General features: G+C 45.5%; 1 protein-coding gene across 1 annotated transcript in view; it reads left to right on the forward strand.

The window, feature by feature from the left end:
- The window catches only part of ARSB (arylsulfatase B), a 143954-nt gene that overhangs the window by 79985 nt on the left and 44906 nt on the right, over positions 1 to 19063 (forward strand). The window contains exon 6 of the mRNA XM_038765558.1: positions 6469 to 6539. Within this exon, the coding sequence (XP_038621486.1) occupies positions 6469 to 6539 (71 nt within the window). The remainder of the gene's footprint in view (positions 1 to 6468; positions 6540 to 19063) is intronic.

Below are 19063 nucleotides of genomic sequence, written 5' to 3' on the forward strand. Positions count from 1 at the left end.
ATAGGGCCCCGGACAGGACTTTGTGGGTCACACCCTCCACCACTGGGGGTTGGGTCAAGTATTCTGTCGGGTTCTGCTCAGTGACAGGGACCGGACCGTGTCCTTCTTCTCACTTGTGAAATAATAATAATAATAATGATGGCATTTATTAAGCGCTTACTATGTGCAAAGCACTGTTCTAAGCGCTGGGGAGGTTACAAGGTGATCAGATTGTCCCACGGGGGGCTCCCAGTCTTCATCCCCATTTTACAGATGAGGGAACTGAGGTCCAGAGAAGTGAAGTGACTTGCCCAAAGTCACACAGCTGACATTTGGCGAAGCCGGGATTTGAACCCATGACCTCTGACTCCAAAGCCCGGGCTGTTCTCCACTGAGCCACGCTGCTTCTCAAAGTGAAGTGACTTGCCCAAAGTCACACAGCTGACAATTGGCGGAGGCGGGATTCGAACCCGTGCCCTCTGAGTCCAAATAATAATGATGGCATTTATTAAGCACTTACTATGTGCAAAGCACTGTTCTAAGCGCTGGGGAGGTTACAAGGTGATCAAGGTGTCCCACAGGGGGCTCACAGTCTTAATCCCCATTTTACAGATGATGTAGCTGAGGCCCAGAGAAGTGAAGTGACTTGCCCAAAGTCACACAGGTGACAATTGGCAGAGCCGGGATTCGAACCCATGACCCCTGACTCCAAAGCCCGTGCTCTTTCCACTGAGCCACGCTGCTTCTCTAATAATGTTGGTATTTGTTAAGCGCTTACTATGTGCAAAGCACTGTTCTAAGCGCTGGGGTAGATACAAGGTAATCAGGTTGTCCCACGAGGGGCTCCCAGTCTTCGTCCCCATTTTCCAGATGAGGGAACCGAGGCCCAGAGAAGTGAAGCGACTTGCCCAACGTCACACAGCTGACAGGTGGCGGAGCCGGGATTTGAACCCACGGCCTCTGACTCCAAATCAATCCATCAATCAGTCGTATTTATTGAGCGCTTACTGTGTGCAGAGCACTGGACTAAGCGCTTGGGAAGTACAAATTGGCAACATATAGAGACAAGCCCTTCCCATTGAGCCACGAAATCTCTCCCAACGCTTAGTCCAGTGCTGTGCACACAGGAAGCCCTTAACAAATGCTATCCCTCTCTGATGCCGGACTCGTGATCCACCGCTTTATGCCAACCAACGTCACATTTTGTAACGCGGTTGCCGACTGCTGCCTCTCCCTCGTAACTCCAAGAAAAGAAAATCTGTGAGGAAAATACGGCAGAGGATTTCATGGCGCATTTGGGGGAAGGAACCCGCAAGTTCATCTCGATGTTATTTGAAAGAGCAGAACTATCCTGTTAATGGGCAATTTTAAAGTAACCTTGTTCACTCAACAGTGGGTTTGGGTTGAAGCCATTTTAGCATTTGCGATTGTCACTCACTCAATCGTATTTATTGAGCGCTTACTGTGTGCAGAGCACTGTACTAAGCGCTTGGGAAGGACAAGTTGGCAACATATAGAGGCGGTCCCTACCCAACAGCGGGCTCACAGTCTAGAAGGGGGAGACAGACAGTTTATGAACAAGAGTTCTCACAGCTGAGATTTCACCCCCTAGACAATATGGGTTAATTAGAAGTGCACAACGGTTGCACAAAGTGAAGTATCCATTTTGAAGTGTGCCCAGCTTTCTTAGGACAGCATTAAATTGCAAAACCATGCCTGATTAATATAGACCGGTGGGTGAAAATTAAAACTTCTCCTGCCTTTAACCACAGAGGCTCTGGATTTGTCTGCATGTCTTCTTTCAGATGTCATGATGATGATGATGATGGCATTTATTAAGCACTTACTATGTGCAGAGCACTGTTCTCATGGTGCTTCTTGGTGTTTGAGCTGTTTAATTTGGTGTCTGTCACTCTTCTTTTCAAAATCTGGACTTTGGGATCTTTCTTAAATTCAGTGAAGGAGGGCTCATTTGTCACCTAATGGATAGAGCATGGGAGCCAGAAGGACCTGGGGTCTCATCCTGACTCCGTCACTTTTCTGCTGGGTGAGCTTCGGCAAGTCACTTCAATTCTCTGTGCTTCAGTTCCCTCACCTGTAAAATGGGGATTATGAGTGTGAGCCCCATGTGGGATGTGGAATGTGTCCAACCCGATTAGCTTGTATCTACCCCACTGCTTAGCAAATAGTAAGTGCTTGACAAATACCATTGTTAAAAACAGTATTTTCTGAATGGAAATGTTCCCTTTCGGAGTAGCTTTACCATAAAGAGTAACAGAAGGATACTTTCGGGCAAAAGTCAACCCCGGAGAAAGAAATAATAGAAGGTTTTTAGTCTCTAATGACCTCATGTCACTGAGGATGTTTTGATGGTTTTTTTTCATCTCTTGCCACTTATTGTATTTTTCCGCATCATATCTCTAACCACTTCCCTATCAAAATATTCGTTACTTCTGCAGCTTTTTTTAAAAAGAAACATCTTGACATGTTTTCCTGAAGACATCATTTTCCTCAACTTCGGCTTATAGGACATTATAACTGACTCAGAGCTTTTTTGATAAATGCATAATCATTAGATTATTCATAATCTCTGGTATCCTGATCTGTCATCTCACCACAGCTAGGCTTGTTATTTTTGAATCCATGTGGTTCCTCCAGATTAAGGAGAAACGGTGTTCCCCGAGTTGTCTATTTTTAAAGCCGTTTACTGTGTAAGACTCAAATCATCTCTTCCGTGGGTCACAACTTTTTAGAGTTGAAGGGGGTAGCCTTGGGGGGTCTCCCTTAAATGGCACTAGCCCTATTTTTGGTAGAATCACCCAGGCCTTATAGCTTAACCTGCAATAGCGATACCACACCAGTGATCCTGAAGAAAAGATCAATCAGCCAATCAACCAATCAATCAGTAATACTGAATGAAGGCCTGTTTGGGGCAGAGAACAGTAGTAGTAGTAATGGTATTTATTGAGCACCCAGGGGGTGCAATACACTATTAATTGCTTGGGGAAGTACAACAGAAGCATAAGACAACCTGCATAAGCGTAAAACAGCAAAGGCGAGAAGCAGCGTGGCTTAATGGAAAGAGCCCGGGCTTGGGAGTCAGAGGTCATGGGTTCAAATCCCGGCCCCACCAACTGTCAGCTGTGTGACCCTGGGCAAGTCACTTGGCTTCTCTGTTCCTCAGTCACCTCATCTGTAAAATGGGGATGAAGACTGTGAGCCCCACGTGGGACAACCTGATCACCCCCCCAGCGCTTAGAACAGTGCTTTGCACATAGTAAGCGCTTAACAAACGCCATCATTATGATTATTGTAAGACATGCTTCCTGCCTACATTCTTACGGTCAAGATAGATATGAAAATATTTAGAACTCGTGAAATCAGAATAAATGGCTGAGTGTCCAGTTGAACGTGCATACCGTATTCACTTGCATAATTGCTTCACTTTTTGCATAATTTTTGCAACATTAAAACTGGAGTGGGGCTATTTTATAGGTCAAATAAGAATGGGGGCTTAAAGCAGACTCTCTTGAGCCTATATTGCCAGGCGTCAGCCTTGCGAGCCCCTGCACTAATTTGGCCTTGCCCCCCCCCTTCCTCCTCCTCCTCTCCCTCCTCTACCTCTTCTCCCTCCTCAAGAGTGGTCTCATTTCAGTGAAGAATAACAAGGATAGTAATAATAATTATGGTATTTGTTAAGTGCTTAATATGTACCAAGCACTGTTCTGAGCTCTGGGGTAGATACAAGGTTGTCTCACGTGGGGCTCACAGTCTTAATCACCATTTTACAGATGAGGTAACTGAGGCACAGAGAAGTTAAGTGACTTACCCAAAGTCACACAGCTGGTAAGTGGCTGAGCGGGGGTTAGAACCCACAACCTGTGTCTCCCAAGCCCATGTTCTTTCCACTAAGCCACACTGCTCCTCATCCCCTGGGGCAAGCCCTGTCTGCTGCATTATTGCATTCCATCCTTCTCCTATTTTTCCTCTGAGATATCCTATTTCAATGAAGCATTGTAGCCTAATGGACAGGACATCAGCCTGGGAGTTAGAAGGACCTGGATTCTAATCCTGACCCCTGCCTCTTGTCTGCTGCAGGACTCTGGGCAAGTCACTTAACTTCTCTGTGCCTCAGTTACCTCATCTGTTAAATGGGGATTGACTGTGAACCCCATGCGGGGCCTGGACTGTGTCCAACCTGATAAGCTTGTGTCGACCCCAGTGCTTAGTACAGTGCCTGCCACATAGTAAACCCTTAGATACCATTTTAAAAAATTTGAAGAAATGTTTTAATCCCCCTGCCCAAGCCAGTCTCTGTGGCTTTGTCATGTTCTTATCCTTCTCCTCTTTCTCCCCTGGCGCCTGCTACTGTCACTGCTTATAGTTAATATGGTTCAAAAATTATCTTTTATCTCCTCCTCAAAAAATCAGGGAAGGACAATTCCATGGTGGAGGCAGTTATGCAAGTAAATGCAGTATAATACACAACTGAAGCAGCATGGCTCAGGGGAAAGAGCCCGGACTTTGGAATCAGAGGTCAGGGGTTCAAATCCCAGCTCCGCCAACTGTCAGCTGTGTGACTTTGGGCAAGTCACTTCACTTCTCTGGGCCTCAATTACGTCATCTGTAAAATGGGGATTAAAACTGTGAGCCCCCCATGGGACAACCTGATCACCTTGTAACCTCCCCAGTGCTTAGAACAGTGCTTTGCATATAGTAAGTGCTTAACAGATGCCATCATTATTATTATTAAGTGCTCTGGCTGAGTACAAATAAGTACGTAACTGGTAGAGATAGCTCTTGGGTTGGAATGATTTGGGGTGTTGGGAAACGATTGGGAAAGGCTTGGGAGAATACAAAAGAGGTTAAAAAAACATGAATGGGGAGGCAGACAAATACATGAATTGCAGGTGGTAGGGAGCAGATGCAACTGAAAGAGTATGGAAAGGGAAATGAGTAAATGGGTAGTGTACAGACATCAGTCTATACAGTAGTCCTAGGGGTGACTGAATCTTCTATTTTCAGGTGAATTCCCTACGGTAAAAGGGAGTCATCGGAACAATATATGCCTTGAAAATGAACAGGCTAGACCAAATCGTAAACAGATGGCAAAGGAGAAGAATAAAACATTAGGAGCATGGGATCTTAAAATATTAACTGGAATGGAAGAATAGAGAGAACCGGGGAAAGGGAAAACAGAGATGGACAGCCGCTTGCATGGTGGTGTGGTTTATCTATAGATTCCCCATCCCCCCTGCCTTACCTCCTTCCCCTCCCCACAGCACCTGTATATATGTATATATGTTTTGTACGTATTTATTACTCTATTTTATTTGTACATATTTATTCTATTTATTTTATTTTGTTAACATTTTTTTATTTTGCTCTCTGTCTCCCCCTTCTAGACTATGAGCCCACTGTTGGGTAGGGACCGTCTCTATATGTTGCCAACTTGTACTTCCCAAGCGCTTAGTACAGGGCGCTGCACACAGTAAGCGCTCAATAAATACGATTGAATGAATGAATGGATGAATGAATGAATGAATGAATATGGCCATCTGTTCCTTCGTTTTTGAAGGTGATGATACTGGGCTATAGCATGGCCCAGGGGAAAGAGCATGGGACTGAAAGTCTGGAAGAACTGGGCTTTAGGTCCAGCTCTGCCAGTGGCCTGCTGTGTGATCTTGGACCTGGTCCTCAGTTTTCCCATCTCTTCTCCCTACCTCTTATATTTTGGGTCCCATGCGGGACTGCGGCTGCTTGGTACATGGTAGTGCTTAATACATCCCATAATCGTTATTATTACTGACAGTGAGATCCGGCCAGTGCATGTGAGCGTGACTGAAAAGACCGGTGTACATGGCCAAAACTCCTTCACGGGACCTTTAAAAGGGGAAGTTTGATAAGAGAAAGGAAGAATATTGAGCTCTCCAGGACTGGCTCACAGAGAGAAAGTGAAGGAAGATGTTTGGAATAATGTGATACGACAGTTGAAGATTAGATGGCAGTAAATTACAAGTTCTTGAAACGGTACCAGAGGGAAAGAGACCCAGGAGACAGTGAAAATGGACACTTGTAGGTCAGATTGGAAGATCTGGGGATTAGAAGAGAGAACAAAAAAATGGAATAGAAATGCTTCCGTTTTGGAGTCAGATGTGGCTGTCCCCTTTGCCTAATTAGCATTCGCCTTAACTTGGCTAATTTTTCAGAAAGATAATTGGGTTCACATTTACTTGTCATCAGCAGATATTCTCATTGTTTTCCCGGCAAGGGGTCTTTATATCATATCTGTCATATCCCGGACATAGTGATTATACCCTAGAAAGTCCTGAGCCTTCAAATTTAAAGTTCAAAATGAGACACGAACAGCAGCTCTGCCATTTCCTACGAGCAGAACAAGAGGAAATATGAAAATAGCACATGGGCATTGCATTGTAAAATAGCATTGTAAAAAAGGAAATTAATGCTTCCTAATAAATTGTTTTCTAGCGAAGGAAGCCCATCCCCCAGAGTGGAGCTGCTGCACAACATCGACCCTATGTTCGTAGACCCCTCGCCATGTGAGTACACTGCCAACGCGAAAGCCACTTTGGAGGGCGACCGTCCACTGGGTGCTTGTGGGGCTTCAGAAAAAACCTTCTCTTTCCCGAAAGGGAGGAAAGGCAAACCATCTCTCCTTGCACATGTCTCCGAAACCTCCTTTACCCAGCTCCTAATAGTAACAACAATAATGATGGCATTTGTAAAGCGCTTACTATGTGCAAAGCACTGTTCTAAGCGCTGGGGAGGTTACAAGGTGATCAGGTTGTCCCACAGGGGGCTCACAGCCTTCATCCCCATTTTCCAGATGAGGTAACTGAGGCACAGAGAAGTTAAGTGGCTTGCCCAAAGTCACGCAGCTGACAGTTGGCGGGGCCGGGATTTGAACCCCTGACCTCTGACTTCAAAGCCCGGGCTCTTTTCCACTGAGCCACGCTGCTTTTGTAGTAATAGTGGTATTTGTGAAGTGCTTACTATGTGCCAGGCAGTGTACCCACCAGGGTGGGTATGAGCAAATTGGTTTGGACACGGTCCCTGTCCCACATGGGGCTCACAGTCTCAGTCCCCATTTTACGGGTGAGGGGAACTGAGGCACAGAGAAGTGAAGTGACTTGCCCAAGGTCACACAGGAGACAAGTGGTGGAGGCGGGATTGTATTCCCTTCTGTATTCCCAGGCTCATGTTCTATCCACTACGCCATGCTGCTTCTCTAATAATAATAATGGTACTTTTTAAGCACTTACTATGTGCGAAGCACTGTTCTAAGTGCCAGGATAGATACAGGTTAAGCAGGTTGGACACAGTGCCTGTCCCACATGGGGCTCAAACTCTTAATCCCATTTTTACAGATCATCATCATCATCATCAATCGTATTTATTGAGCGCTTACTATGTGCAGAGCACTGTACTAAGCGCTTGGGAAGTACAAATTGGCAACATATAGAGACAGTCCCTACCCAACAGTGGGCTCACAGTCTAAAACGGGGAGACAGAGAACAAAACCAAACATACTAACAAAATAAAATAAATAGAATAGATATGTATGAATAAAATGAATAAATAGAGTAATAAATATGTACAAATATATATACATATATACAGGTGCTGTGGGGAAGGGAAGGAGGTAAGATGGGGGGGATGGAGAGGGGGACGAGGGGGAGAGGAAGGAAGGGGCTCTGTCTGGGAAGGCCTCCTGGAGGAGGTGAGCTCTCAGCAGGGCCTTGAAGGGAGGAAGAGGGCTAGCTTGGCGGATGGGCAGAGGGAGGGCATTCCAGGCCCGGGGGATGACGCGGGCCGGGGGTCGATGGCGGGACAGGCGAGAGCGAGATGAGGGAACAGATGAGGGAACTGAGGCCCAGAGAAGTGAAGCGACTTGCCCAAGGTCACAGAGCAGACACGTGGCAGCACCAGGTCCTTTAGACTCCCATGCCCGTACTCTATCCACTAAGCCACGCTACTCCTCAATTCAGCTTCCTTGCCAGGCCGAACTCTTTTCATTCCTCCGCACTCCAGAGCAGGCATATGGAAAGAATTACCCGCAGCAGGCAGGGTGATTATTCTGCACTAACCACATGTTTCAGGTGCCAGAGCGGGGAGGGCTCAGGCCCCAGGCCAAATCCCGCCCCCCTCCAGAGATGGGCGGCTCCCGCCCAGCAACCGTGCCATCCCCCTCCTGCCCTATTTCCTCTCATGGTTGATTCTGAGAGGGGGAAAGTTGATCTCTGGCATCAAGCCCGTGGGTTTTCCTTCTGCCTCAGCCACTTTTAACCCCTGTCACACGCCCAGTCATGCATGACAGAGATGTGGCGCACCAGGCCGCCCAACCTGACGTGCTAACTTCCAATCAGGACCCTTCCACTCTCTCCCAACCCTCTTGGCCTTGTTTCAGCATCCCACTGGGCAGGGTGCCACCTGCTCCCTGAGCCGGCAGGGACAGTTACTCGGAGGTGGTGTGAACTCGGAGGGCACAGAGCCTCTGCAGTAGCCTGACCTATGTCCCTTCATCATCATCATCAATCGTGTTTATTGAGCGCTTACTGTGTGCAGAGCACTGTACTAAGCGCTTGGGAAGTACAAGTTGGCAACGTATAGAGACAGTCCCTCCCCAAAAATGGGCTCACAGTCTAAAAGGGGGAGACAGAGAACAAAACCAAACATACTAACAAAATAAAATAAATAGAATAGATATGTATAAGTAAAATAAATAAATAGAGTAATAAGCACTGTTCTAAGTGCTGAGGAAGATACAGGGTAATCAGGTGGGGCTCACTCTTTTAATCCCCCTTTTACAGATGAGGGAACTGAGGCACAGAGAATAATAACAAGGTGATCAGGTTGTCCCACGCGGGGCTCACAGTCTCAATCCCCATCTGACAGATGAGGGAACTGAGGCCCAGAGAAGTGAAGTGACTTGCCCAAAATCCCACAGCTGACAAGTGGCGGAGTCGGGATTCGAACCCACGACCTCTGATTCCCAAGCCCGGGCTCTTTCCACTGAGCCACGCTGCTCACTGATTGATGGATCGACGCAGCCTGGCGTGAGAAGCAGCACGTCATAGTGGCTTCATCATCAATCGTATTTATTGAGCGCTTACTGTGTGCAGAGCACTGTACTAAGCACTTGGGAAGTACAAATTGGCAACATATAGAGATAGTCCCTGCCCAACAGTGGGCTCACAGTCGAAAAGAGCCATTAATTAATTAAAAGTCCCTTCCCGTGCCAGCAAGTCTGAATTAGGAGTGGGAGGGAGGACTGTCCCTTCCCACCCCCTTGCTGTTCCTCTCTGAAACCCCCAAGCCACGCATCACCCCGTCCCATCTCCTGCTCCTGGGGGAGCATCTGGAAGGATGATAATTGGTCATCTGATTGTATTGTATCTACTCCAGCGCTTTGTACAGTGCTTGTCATAATAATAGTAATAATATTGGTTAAGCCCTTGCAGTGTGCCAAGCACTGTACCACGCACTGAGATAGAGACAAGATAATCAAGTTGGACATATTCCATGTCCAAGGTGGGGCTCGCAGTCCAAGTAACAAATCATCATCATCATCATCATCATCAATCGTATTTATTGAGCGCTTACTGTGTGCAGAGCACTGTACTAAGCGCTTGGGAAGTACAAGTTGGCAACATATAGAGACAGTCCCTACCCAACAGTGGGCTCACAGTCAAAAAATGCTAAATCAGTTAGCATTAAGTAATTATAAATGCCGCACTTATTATTATTATCACTGTTACTGGTCAGAAACTCCAAACTCGCGTAGGAGTGTCAGACAACCAAGCAGCAGCCTTCCGGGGTGAAGTCAGTAGAGAGAATTCCCGTCTAGATCTACATATAATTCCTGTCATTCAAGTTCAAAGACAGTGCTCTGTGGATTCTGTAGAACTCCGAAAAGAGTTTTTGCCCTAAAAGATCTCCTAGCAAGGAGTGTGCTCGTTGTGGGCTGGAATGTTTTTGTTTGTTGTTGTATTGTACTCTCCCAAGTGCTTAGTACAGTGCTTTGCACACAGTAAATATGATGAATGAATGAATATGTACCCCGGACAGCTGCAAACGGGGACTGCCGATCTCCCATCCCTGTCCCGTTTCAGGGAAGCAACCAGCCGGGGAGACCCTGACCAAATGTCCCTGACTGTTATCTCCATGTCAGCGTTGAGTCACTGACACTGACATCATGCTGGCCCCTCAAGTCCCACCACAAGCAGCTTGGAAGTAGGTGGTCCCAGGGAGGCGGTGGCAACTCCTAGCCTGAGCCCTGGAGCCAATCTCCCCCACCTCACTCTCTCCACACCTCAGTTCCTGCTCTAGCCGTGCTCACTACTTGCCAGAGACTCCTTCCAAGGCTGAGGGAAGCTTTTCCAAAGCCCTGTAGTAGGGTGGTTAGGGAGCCATTAATTAATTAACTAATTCATTCATTCCATTCGGTGATATTTACTGAGTGCTTGCCGTGTGCAAAGCACTGTGCTAATCGCTTGGGAGAGTCAGGTTCAGCAGAGTTGGCGGAGGCATTCCCCACCCTCAACAAGCGTACAGTCTAGAGGGAATACTCCGGTCTCTTACCCCCTCTCCCTCCCACTCCTAGCCAAGCGATTAGGAGCCTGGAGTGAGCTGGAGCCCCGTGGAGCAGAGACCCACAAAAACCAGGCTGATGAAATCAGGAAGGTAGGGGCCCAGACAGGCCACTGTGGGGGAAAGTTGTGGGGGATGCAGATCAGAAGCAAATCGGGACCAGCTACAGGTGGATCAGGAGAAGCAGGAGATTGAGCTGCAGGGCTCAGGGGAGGCAGTGGAGGAAACAGCAGCTAGCAAGCAGGAGTCCCGCATAAGTAGAACCATTAAGAGAAGCAGCGTGGCTCAGTGGAAAGAGCCCGGGCTTTGGAGTCAGTGGTCATGGGTTCGAATCCCGGCTCCGCCTATTGTCAAGCTGTGTGACTCTGGGCAAGTCACTTAACTTCTCTGCGCCTCAGTTACCTCATCTGTAAAATAGGGATTGACTGTGAGCCCTCCGTGGGACAACCCGATCACCTTGTAACCTCCCCAGCGCTTAGAACAGTGCTTTGCACATAGTAAGCGCTAAATAAATGCCATTATTATTATTATTATTATTATTATTATTATTAGATTTAGGAGGAAACGTCAGTCACCTAACCGAGAAAACAGGAGCCGAGAGCTCATTTTAGGGCCCAGTGAAGGCAGCTCGCCACCGGATGCGAGAAGCTTTTGGTGCTGGCATGGGGCTCTGAACTCCAACACAAGCCTAGAATGAAAGTGCCCATTTCAAACAGCTCACAAGATTTCCTTAGAAGAGAGCCATCCCAGCTCCTGATTCCTTTCCCTGGGAAACCACATGAAATGACCAGACCGGGCGGGCCAGACAGAGCCCACCTGATCAGGTTCTTTTCTTTTTTTGTGTATGTGTTTGAAAAATCCATCTGTCAAAATGTCCAGAAGTGTTATGTCTTGGGTGAAGGTTAACAGGAATATATAGAAAGTAAACTTTAGACTGTGAGCTCATTGTGGGTAGGGATTGTGTCTATTTGTTGTGGTATTGTACTCTCCAGAGTGCTTAATATAGTACTTTGCACATAGTAAGCACTCAATAAATACAATGGAATGAATGAACTGGTGGGAAAAATAATTTCATAATAATAATAGTGGTGTTTGTTAAGCGCGTACTCTGTGCCAGGCACTGTTCTAAACGCTGGGGTAGATACAAGGTAATTGGAATGGACACAGTCCCTGTCCCATATGGGGCTCATAGTCTTAATCCCCATTTTGTGGACGAGGTAGCTGAGACACAGAGAAGTAAAGTGACTTGCTCAAGGTCACAGAGCAGACAAGTGACAGAGCTGGGATTAGAATCCAGGTCCTTTGGACTGCCAGGCCCGTACTCTGTAATAATAATAATAATAGTAATAATAATAATAATAATAATAATGGTATTTGTTAAGTGCTTATGTGTCAGGCATTGTACTAAGTTCTGGAGAAGATACAAGGTAATTGGGTTGGACAGAGTCTTTGTCCCACAGGGTTCACAGTCTTAATCCCCATTTCACAGATGAGGTAGCTGAGGCCCAGAGAAGTAAAATGACTTGCCCAAGGTCACAAAGCAGACCCATGGCAAAGCCGGACAAGAACCAAGTCCTTCTGGCTCCCGGGCCCATCCTTTATCCACTAGACCATGCTACTTCCCTTGAAACCTCCAAACAGACGGGAAATCCCACCGCACCCCACTTCTAAGGAAGGAAATCGGACCAGGAAGATCCCATCCACTGGGTTTCACGATTGAGAGCAGCCCCACTTCACAGCTCTCCTCTCATTCACAGCCCTCACAGTCAGAGAGATGGCATTTCATTGAGAAAACACAGGTACATAACACCCACATGCACGCATGTACATACACACACACCCCCACACACTGCAGCCCTCTTAGCTGTGAATCTAATCGCAGCTGGCTGGCTTTTCGAAGGTAATGAATATTCCACCCTGTATCTGAACCCACAGCAGGCCCCGGGGGGGTTCAGTCCACTTGAACGAGCAAGGCCATATCCACACTTGTGATTTTTTGATGTGTATTTTTCTACAGTTAAATTCCTCTTACACTTGTCCTAAACTCATACCTGGCCCCAAACCAACACCTGAAGGGAGAGCCATATGCAGAGAGGGAACATTTCTGAATCTCTTTATACGAGAGCTTACCTGTGAACCTTGCTTCACAAAGGACACTTTCTGTTTCATTTTTATTTTATTTGTGCTTACTGTGTGCCTGGCACTGTACTAAGCACTGGGGATAGATACAGGTTAACCAGGTTGGACGCAGCCCCTGTCCCTCATGGGGCTCCGAGTCTTAATCCCCATTTTATTGATGAGGTAACTGTGGCCCAGAGAAGTGAAGTGACTCAAATTGCCTGTCAGGATGACTTTTGCCATACTTGAGACACCCTTTATATTGATATATTTTATTTACTGTGGTTGGTTGTTGGGTTCATTCCTGCTGATTTTGTTCTTGTGGTTTTTTTTTTCACTTTCCTCAAATTCATCATCAGTAGTATTTATTGAGTGTCTGCTATGTGCAGAGCACTGCACTACTGAGCACTTGGGAGAGTAGAGCAGAAGGAGAAGATGAGGTGCATGCCCACTAAGAGCTATTATCTAATGAGGAAATGGGTAGACTTAAAGTGTCTGCAAATACTAGGAGCAAGAAAACAGTCAAGGATATTTCAGATAGTAGTGTGACTGTCATAATGAGATAGCGAAATAAACGACGGAACATATATACGGATAAAATGCCGAGGATGGATAGAAATACGTAAGTGTTAAGGTTGGCATGCCTTAGGGTGTTGGGAATTAATTGGTGAAGGTGTCTTGAAGGAGATGCTCTTAGGTGTAGCAACAGTAAGGAAAAATGTAGAGGAGACAGAGGAGGGAAAGGGATTAAACTAGGGATGTTAAACCTTCTTCCTTCCTTTCTTCCTTCAGTCGTATGGGATGTTAAACCTTCTTCCTTTCTCCCTTCAATCGTATTTTTTGAGCGCTTACGGTGTGCAGAGCACTGTACTAAGCCCTTAGAAAGTACAGTTCAGTAACAGAGACAATCCCTACCCAACAACGGGCTCACAGTCTAGAAGGGAGAGACAGACAACAAAACAAAACAAGTAGATAGTCGAAGTCCAATTCTTTAAATAGTATTTGTTAAGCACTTACTACGTGCCAGGTACTGTACTAAGCGCTGGGGTGGATCCGAGCTAATCAGGTTGTCCCACATAGGGCTCGCAGTCTTAATCCCTTAATAAACCATAATAGTCTTAATAAACCTCTCAAGGCAAGAAAATGTGACCACAAATAGTAGTTGTAATAATAATAATAATAATAGTATTTTTGTAAGAACTTGCTATGTGCCAAACCCTGTAACTAAGCAGAGAAGCAGCGTGGCTCAGTGGAAAGAGCCCGGGCTCTGGAGTCAGAGGTCATGGGTTCAAATCCAGGCTCCATCAATTGCCAGCTGTGTGACTTTGGAATGTTAATAAATGCCGTCATTATTATTATTATTAAGCACTGGGTTGCCATTTCTGCCACAGTTTAAAGGGGAAGGAGAACAGGTATTGAATCACCCTTCTATAGTGAGGAGACTGGGGCACAGAGGAGTGAGGTGACCTGATTAAGGTCACCCAGCAGGCAAGCAGTGGACCCAGGATTAGAATCCAGATCCTCTGACTCCAAAGCCCATGCTTTTTCCATAGGCCACACTGCTCGAAAAGCCAGGTATGTAACTGGCACTTTTATTCCTCCCTGCAAGTTCATAGCCTGCTGAGTTGGAGGAGTTCCCCACTGTCCGTACAGTGACAATATAGAATAGGTTGAATGGGATGAGACACAGATCAATAAATACGATTGATTGATTGATTGATTTACTCGGTGGTGGAAGGGACTGGATCAGATAAGACACTTTCAACCCTGACTCTACTAGTCATAGCTTCATCAAGCAGCTTTGGAGAGACCGATAAGCATCTCAGGTCTGCCAGATCTGCTTTAGTAGTGGCCAGCGATGTGTTCCAATGTTTTCAAAATGATTGTGGCTTAAACCACATGTTTCCAGTGTTTTACAAAGAATCTCCAGTAATAATAATGGTGACTGGGGAGTTTTTCTGTTGGTTTTGTGTTCTGTGTTGTTTTTATGGTATTTGTTTAGCACTTACGGTTTCCCCCGGCACTGTACTAAGTGCTGGGGTGGGATACAAACTAATCAGGTTGGACACAGTCTCTGTCCCACATGGGGCTCACCGTTTTTAATCTCCATTTAAAGATGAGGTAACTGAGGCACAGAGAAGTTCCGTGACCTGGCCAAAGTCACAGAGCAGACAAGTGGCAGGGCCGGAATCAGAACCCATGTCCTCTGGCTCCCAGGCACTTAGACGATTGTGCTAAGCCCAGAACTAAGCACTGGGGTAGATAAGATAATTCAGGTCAGACACAGTCCCTGGCCCTCATGGGTCTCACAGTCTAAGTGGAGAGAGAACAGGCCCTGAATCACCACCCCAAAGATCAACCAAACAGTTACAGGTCATATAATGTTGCCAACTTGTACTTCCCAAGCGCTTAGTACAGTGCTCTGCACACAGTAAGCGCTCAATAAATATGATTGATGATGATGATGATGATATAACAGGCAAGTAGCAGTACCAGGATCAGAATCCAGGTCCTCTGACTTCCAGATGCCCGCTCTTTCTAAAAGGACATGCTGCTCTTTAATCTAGTCTAAATAGCATCTGTAATATCATATTTCTTAGCTCTTCCAGTAGTCTTTAATCCAAATATACTAGCCACCCAGCACCCACAAAGAACATTTCTTGGAGGGAGCAGTGTGGCCTAATGGCAAGAGTGAAGTATCTGGGAACTTAACGCTTACGAAGAGTCTAACTGGGATTTAAAGATTTGTTGTTTTTTTAAGGTATCTGTTAAGTACTTACTATGTGCTAGGCACTGTACTCAGTACTGGCGTAGTTAAGCTAGTCAGGTTAGATCCAGTCCATGCCCCACATGGAGCTCACAGTCTTAATCCCCATTTTACAAAGGAGGCACAGAGGAGTTAAGCGACTTGCCCAAGGTCACACAACAAAGTGGTAGAGTTGGGATTAGAACCCAGGTCCTTCTGGCTCCCAGGCCCATTCCCTATCTACTAGTTGCTGCTTAGTTAAGAGCCCACTAAGAGAAATGGAAAGGGTTTACAGCCTTTATATGCTATTATTAGGTTCCTTTGCTACAGACCCTGGTTTCCTGCCATCTTTCACTGACCCCAGTTTGAGAAACGGTTGCTCTTTGGGTTTACAGTGCAGCAAACTAGCTACACTCCAAATTCAGGAAGAACGGAAGAAAGTCCAGGACAGGGGGTACCCATTAAAATTTGGAAATGGTAGCTTTAAAACAACAAAAAAAGAAAAACCGTTCTTCACACAGTGAGAAGTGAGGACATAGACTTCATTACCACATGGACGAGAGCAGGCCGCAAGTATCAGAAAGGTCAAAAGGTATGTGGATATAAATTGGAAGCTCCTTGTGGGCAGGGTTTCTGTTTTCTTGCATTACACTCTTCTAAGCAATTAATTCAGGGTTCTGCACGTAGATGCTCAATAGATATAATTGATGGTTTAATTAGAGGCTGTTGGGGCTGTTGGATGGAGAAGCAATACGGCCTAGTGGAATGAGTTAGGACTTGGGTTCTGTCCCCAGTCTGCCACTTACCTGCTCTGTGACCTTGGGTAAGTCACTTCACTTACCCGTACATCTGTTTCCTGATCTATTAAATGTGAACTCATCGTCCGTTCTCCCTTCCACTTTGAATGAGAGCCCCATGTACGGCAGTAGCCGTGTCTGATTGTTTTGTATCCCCTAGTGCTTAGTACAATGTGTGGCCCACAGTAAGCGGTTAATAAACAAAACAATTCATTCATCCCTAGTTATTGGATGGAAGTCCCGGAGGGCAACAATCCCACAGTTCCTGCACACATCCTCTTGGCACTGTTGGAGACCTAACACTAGACCATTAGTCTGACTCAGTGGTGCCCTGCCTTTCTGTTCATATGAGTCTGTGTTTCAAATTGTGCTCCAGGGGAAAAGAGCCCGGGCTTGGGAGTCATTCATTCATTCATTCATTCATTCAATCGTATTTATTGAGCGCTTACTGTGTGCAGAGCACTGTACTAAGTGCTTGGGAAGTACAAGCTGGCAACATATAGAGGCAGTCCCTACCCAACAGTGGGCCCACAGTCTAGAAAGGGGAGACAGAGAACAAAGCAAAACATATTAACAAAATAAAATAAATAGAATAAATATGTACAAATAAAATAAATAAATAGAGTAATAAATGCATACAAGTCAGGGTAAGTAAATAAATAAGAGTAATAAATACATACAAGTCAGAGTCAGAGGTCATGGGTTCTAATCCAGGCTCCACAGTTTATCAGCTGTGTGACTTTGGGCAAGTCACTTAACTTCCTCAGTGCCTCAGTTACCTCATCTGGAAAATGGGGATTAAGACATTAAGACTGTAAGCCCCACATGGGACAACCGGATTGCCTTGTATCTACCCTAGTGCTTAGAACAGTGCTTGGCACATAGTAAGCGCTTAACACATACCATCGTCATCATCTTGCTTCCAAAGAAGGAGGGAAGGACTGGAAGAGAGAAATGTGGAGTGTCAATTCAAGAGCCTCTTGAATCTCCCGGGAGATCCTTAAGAATGGAAATTCCCATGAGGAGGAACATGATTCATTTTAATATTCTTTAAATATCAGCATTGCATCACCGAGAAAATCCCAGAAAAAAAACACCGTCCTCACAAAATCCTTTGCAAGGAAATTGAAGTTAATTATCTTATCAGCTATTTCATGTCACCAGGTTGGCCAGATTTTAAGTGTCTTGGACACTAAGGGCTTCTGCTTAATTACAAGTTGAAGTGGACTCCAACCTTCACCTCTTCAGAGAGTCAAAATGTTAATGATAGCCCAACGTCTCTTTCCTTAATGTCAAGTGCGTAACCTCAAGGAAATTGAACTGCTGTGAAAATAAGTATAGGCGTTTGCATTTTCTGACTTTCATGTGTTTAAAATTGTTGCATTTCGTGCTTGCTTTCATTTAGAAGCTTGAGACCATGTGCGACAAAGAGCATGTGGCGATTCGACTTCCTGGGCCACAAGTTAAAGTAGAAAAGGACAGCCCTAATTAGAAGTCCACGTGGCACGGATGTGCTGACATAGATAGGAAGACCCATTTGGGTGGCACATGCCAAAATGCATCCTAATTTATGCTGTCTTATTTTAAGCGTAGACTGTGAGCTCTTATGTAAGGTAGGGGATTGTGTCTGCCCTGATTACCTTGCCCCATTTACCCCGGTGCTTAGTACAGTGCTTGGCACATAGGAGGTACTTAGCATATACAATTATCATTAATAGTAGTAGTGTTAGTAATAATGGTAATAACAAACAGCTTCCATGAAATAGTTTGGACTGTCGTCATCAGATAGTCTCTGAGAAGTTTTTATAGAGGAGAGGGAGAGGAAAATGAAAAGAGAGGGGGAGAGATTCTGAGCTTGACCGAGTGAATGCCTTCGCTCTCCTCACAATGGTTTTCTCAAGATATACTTTTGGTTCCAAAACCCTGGCTCTAAAGGGGATATCGAAGAAAGGAGGCAGTTTTTGCACAAGATGGAACAATGATAATGCACCCTAATTGCACCCCAACTACTAACCAAAAGTAATAGATATAAAAGGGAAGTTAAGGATTGCAAGGCAGAGATTAAAAGAAAATGTCTAGACCTTCCACTTCTTTTTCCAATTAAACAGTCATATTTTCAAATTCACATGAGACTTTTTTTAAAATAACTCAACAAAATTGCCAACAGCAGTACTTACACTACATTGAGTTCAAATGAAGGTTCATTTCTTTAAATGTAAATGTTTACAATAGAGGCTCAATAAAGGGAGAATTAGGAAAAGGGGCACACATCAAAATTAATGGGCATTTTCATTCCTGAGACGGAAACGTCATCGAATGTGAGAACTGCCCATGTCTCCTCATTTTGCTCTTTCCCTTTAAAAAACCCGTTTTCCAAGTTGTCATTGGTCTGGCAGGCGCCAAGGTGACGTCAACTCTTCCACTGTGCAGGATCTGCCTTCTTTTAGATGGCCTGATGGCATTTCGTCAAGTTTTGGGGATTCAGCTCAATTAAAAACCGACCTGGTTTGAGTTGCAATTCCCCCAACTCGCTAAACCAAACAGCCCCACTCCGGAGCCGTCACGAGGCGGCCGGCCTTCAAGCCCGGAGGAAACTCTATATCCCCTCTGTAGGCTGCTTTATTCCCACCACCAGAAGTCAATGAGTAAGTGAAAGAAAACACCCTCTTTCATTCTGAGCCTTTAATCGAAATCTCTCTCATTATCTTTTAATCTGGCCCACTAATTCCCAAATGAAAGGCCTGCCCTTGATATCTCACTGACTGTTTGTTGAGCTTGGATTAATAGATCAGCCTAGCCTTATTTTCTTGAA

This window comes from Tachyglossus aculeatus, chromosome 23 (assembly GCF_015852505.1).
Source record: "Tachyglossus aculeatus isolate mTacAcu1 chromosome 23, mTacAcu1.pri, whole genome shotgun sequence".
In the NCBI taxonomy this organism is placed as follows: Eukaryota; Metazoa; Chordata; class Mammalia; order Monotremata; family Tachyglossidae; genus Tachyglossus; species Tachyglossus aculeatus.